Source organism: Hipposideros armiger, unplaced genomic scaffold (assembly GCF_001890085.2).
Source record: "Hipposideros armiger isolate ML-2016 unplaced genomic scaffold, ASM189008v1 scaffold_120, whole genome shotgun sequence".
NCBI lineage: Eukaryota > Metazoa > Chordata > Mammalia > Chiroptera > Hipposideridae > Hipposideros > Hipposideros armiger.
Window position 1 is genome coordinate 1,347,811 of NW_017731470.1, and position 3,510 is coordinate 1,351,320.

General features: G+C 64.3%; 1 protein-coding gene across 1 annotated transcript in view; it reads left to right on the forward strand.

Moving 5' to 3' along the window:
* Positions 1 to 400: 400 nt before the first annotated feature.
* The window catches only part of SLC35D3 (solute carrier family 35 member D3), a 27,265-nt gene continuing 24,155 nt past the window's right edge, over positions 401 to 3,510 (forward strand). Inside the window, exons 1-2 of the mRNA XM_019648089.1 lie at positions 401 to 1,909; positions 2,930 to 3,504. Of these exons, the coding sequence (XP_019503634.1) occupies positions 1,471 to 1,909; positions 2,930 to 3,504 (1,014 nt within the window). The 5' untranslated portion in view covers positions 401 to 1,470. The remainder of the gene's footprint in view (positions 1,910 to 2,929; positions 3,505 to 3,510) is intronic.

A 3,510-nucleotide genomic window follows, 5' to 3' on the forward strand; every position in this document is an offset into this window, starting at 1 on the left:
GCGGTGACCTCGGCTGAGCGAACCCCACCGCTAGTGCTAAATTTACCTGTCCGGGCTTTACTTTCCAGGGAACGAGATTAAGATCAAAGTGTCACGAAGTCTTGCACCTGGAGAAAAGAATTTCCTTTTTCTCTTAGCCAAATGGGAAGTAAATAATTCACAAGTCCTGAGGGGCGCAGAAGTACCCTGGACCTGGCTGGAGGTGGAGTTCGGGGTTGTCCTGTTCGCCAAAGTGACCCACTACCGCCTCGCAGGCTGAAGTCGGTTCGTCTCGGCTCTGCCTGGGTCCCGGTTCCTGCCCCCGCCACGCCCCCCCCCCGTCTCCACCTCCTCCCAAACCCCTAGTGCGGCCAGTCGCTCCCCGCCCACTCCCGGGGCACGGTCGCCCCCGGAGCTCCTCCTGAACCAGTAATGGCTATTCAATCCAGACTTCGTTTCTGCTCTTTTGCTTCTTTCACATCTTGGCCTCACTTGGAACACGTGCCCCTGCCGCTGTCTCCAGGCTCCACAGTCCCGCGAGGCCACTGCGCCCCCCCGGAAACTCCCCCGGAGCCACACACATAATTCCAGGTTTCTCCCTAGAAGGCCGGCGGACTGCGTGCGCGGTGCCCGGGAAGGGAAGGGGCCAGACTTGGAGCTCTAAAGCACGCCCGTGCGGCGTCGTGGGTTCCTTCAATGTCGGGACGTCAGCGCCCAAATCTGGAGCGTCAGGGAACTCCGCAGCCCACCGGTACCGACGTTTTTCCTTTCCCTGGCCGGCAGCAGGACAAGGTCCCGCGGCTGCGCCGGGAGGGACCGTGGGTGGAAGGGAAAGCCACTGCAGCGTGGGGGGTAGGGGGCTGAGGCGATGTCACTTGTTGCGGCTAATAAACGGTGCCTGACCCTGGGGCGCTGTTGTTTCTAAAATCTTTAGCTGTGCCCGGGATCTCTCAACCTGCGTCCCTTGACTCAGAACCGGGAAGGAGGGGCAAGCCGGAGCAGCTGGCACTGCAGGCGCAGACGGGGGCCGCGCCCCGAGAGCCCGCTCTGGTGGGCGTTGGGTGCCGGAGGGGCGCGTGTCCCGTCCAGCTTGCGGCAGCTGCTGGGGCTTGCAGCCACAGAGTGTCCTCCCGGACAGTGAAACCGCGCGGGACGCAGCCCTTCGCAGCTCGTCACCTACTTACAAATTGATGTCGCTAGAATTCCCGCCACTCCTCTCAGACCAGCCCCCCACCCCTGCCACTTTTCGGAGTCCTCCGCCCCCGTCACTGCCTCCCGGGAGCTGCGGGGCAGTCGGACGCGGAGTCGCCGAGCCGCTAGGACGCCTGGCTGGAGCTGCCTCTGCCGCTGAGCCGGCGCCCCCTGCCCTGTGCCGCGGCGTTGGCCTGGCACCCCCGCCGCCCTCGCTCTGCTCCTCCCGTCTCTCCTCCCCGCTTTCCTCCCCGTAGGTCCCGGAGCTCTGCCACCGCAGGGTGCAGCGGGGCCGGCGAGATGCGGCAGCTGTGCCGGGGCCGCCTGCTGGGCATCTCGGTGGCCATCGCGCACGGAGTCTTCTCAGGCTCCCTCAACATCCTGCTCAAGTTCCTCATCAGCCGCTACCAGTTCTCCTTCCTGACCCTGGTGCAGTGCCTGACCAGCTCCACCGCGGCGCTGAGCCTGGAGCTGCTGCGGCGCCTCGGGCTCATCGCCGTGCCCCCCTTTGGCCTGAGCCTGGCGCGCTCTTTCGCGGGGGTCGCAGTGCTCTCCACGCTGCAGTCCAGCCTCACGCTCTGGTCCCTGCGCGGCCTCAGCCTGCCCATGTACGTGGTCTTCAAGCGCTGCCTGCCCCTGGTCACCATGCTCATCGGAGTCCTGGTGCTCAAGAACGGCGCGCCCTCGCCAGGGGTGCTCGCGGCCGTGCTCATCACCACCTGCGGCGCTGCCCTGGCAGGTGAGCGGGACCCGCGCTGACCCCCAGCCCACTCCATTTCATAGGGCAGAGACCGTGGGGATCACTAGTGCAACGCCCTCACTTCCAGATAGGGAGACTGAGGCAGACAGAGGCAGAGACCCTTGAACGTGGTCTCTTGGTTCGAAAACGCGACTTCTGAGACCCAAAGAAGCCTTGCCCACTGCTCGGGCTTCCTCCTTCAGAACCCCCCCCCCACTTCCTGTCTTGGCTTTCGACCCCCGCCCTTGTCTCACCCTGTATCCTCCTGCCCGCCACCCCGTCTCCCCACTTCACCCCTTCGTTTCTCTGGGAAGTGTGGGAGAGCATCCTGAGCCTGGAAGCTGGTGTCCCCAGACCAAGCCGAAAGGATGGGGGCCGTGAACTTTCTTGGGTCACGCAGGGTTGGCGTGGGGGAGGGGGACGTGTGGGAGCGAAGTTCAGGCCCCGGTGCTAGTTTTAGGTTTCCAGGGGCGCCGCGCGGGGGGCTGCAGGCGCGAGGCAGAGGGGGTCGAAAGCCACTCCCGGAGACCCACGTGGGGGCTAGGTTTGTCCGACTGAGACAAATGGCAGCCGGCGGGAGCCGGAAACGTCCGTTTGGGGGTCGAAGGGCGGGGATCGTTCTTCGTCCCGCGCCCAGCCCTCCGGGTTAGAAGCCCCAGGCTGCGTTCTCACTCCCATCTGGCGCCCCACGGAGAGGGCAAGGGTATTAAGCTCCGTGCCAGCTCCGGGAAGCCACTGCACCTACCCCGAGGGTATCTGAGCTCTCTCCGGCCTCTGTCGTGGACAGAGGTAGACAAGGTGCCCTGTGGATGTAGCAGGGAAGGCCCCTTTCCTCATGCCTGGCACTGGGCATTGACTGCGCTTGGCTTTTCCATTTATACCGGTGGGCAGAGCTGAGGCGGGAACCCCGTCTACTTTCCAACCCGACGCTTTGCCCCAGTGAATACCCACCCGCGCCAACCTGGTGTCTTCTCTTTTTCCTTCCTGCCCTGGCTCCGCGGTCCTCCTCCCGCGCTCCAGGAGCGGGCGACCTGACCGGCGACCCCATGGGGTACGTAACCGGCGTGCTGGCGGTGTTGGTGCACGCTGCCTACCTCGTACTCATCCAGAAGGCGAGCGCGGATACGGAGCACGGCCCGCTCACCGCGCAGTATGTCATCGCGGTCTCGGCCACTCCGCTGCTGATCATCCTCTCCTTCGCCAGCACGGACTCTATCCAAGCCTGGGCCTTCCCTGGCTGGAAGGACCCGACCATGGTCTGCATCTTCATAGCCTGCATCCTGATCGGCTGCGCCATGAACTTCACCACGCTGCACTGCACCTACATCAACTCGGCGGTGACCACCAGCTTCGTGGGCGTGGTGAAGAGCATCGCCACCATCACCGTGGGTATGGTGGCCTTCAGCGACGTGGAGCCCACCTCTCTATTCATTGCTGGCGTCGTGGTGAACACCCTGGGCTCCATCATTTACTGTGTGGCCAAATTCTTGGAGACCAGAAAGCAAAGCAACTACGAGGACCTGCAGACGCAGCCAGGGGGAGAGGAGGCGCAGCCAAGTGGAGACCAGCTGCCGTTCGTCATGGAGGAGATGCAGGCGGAG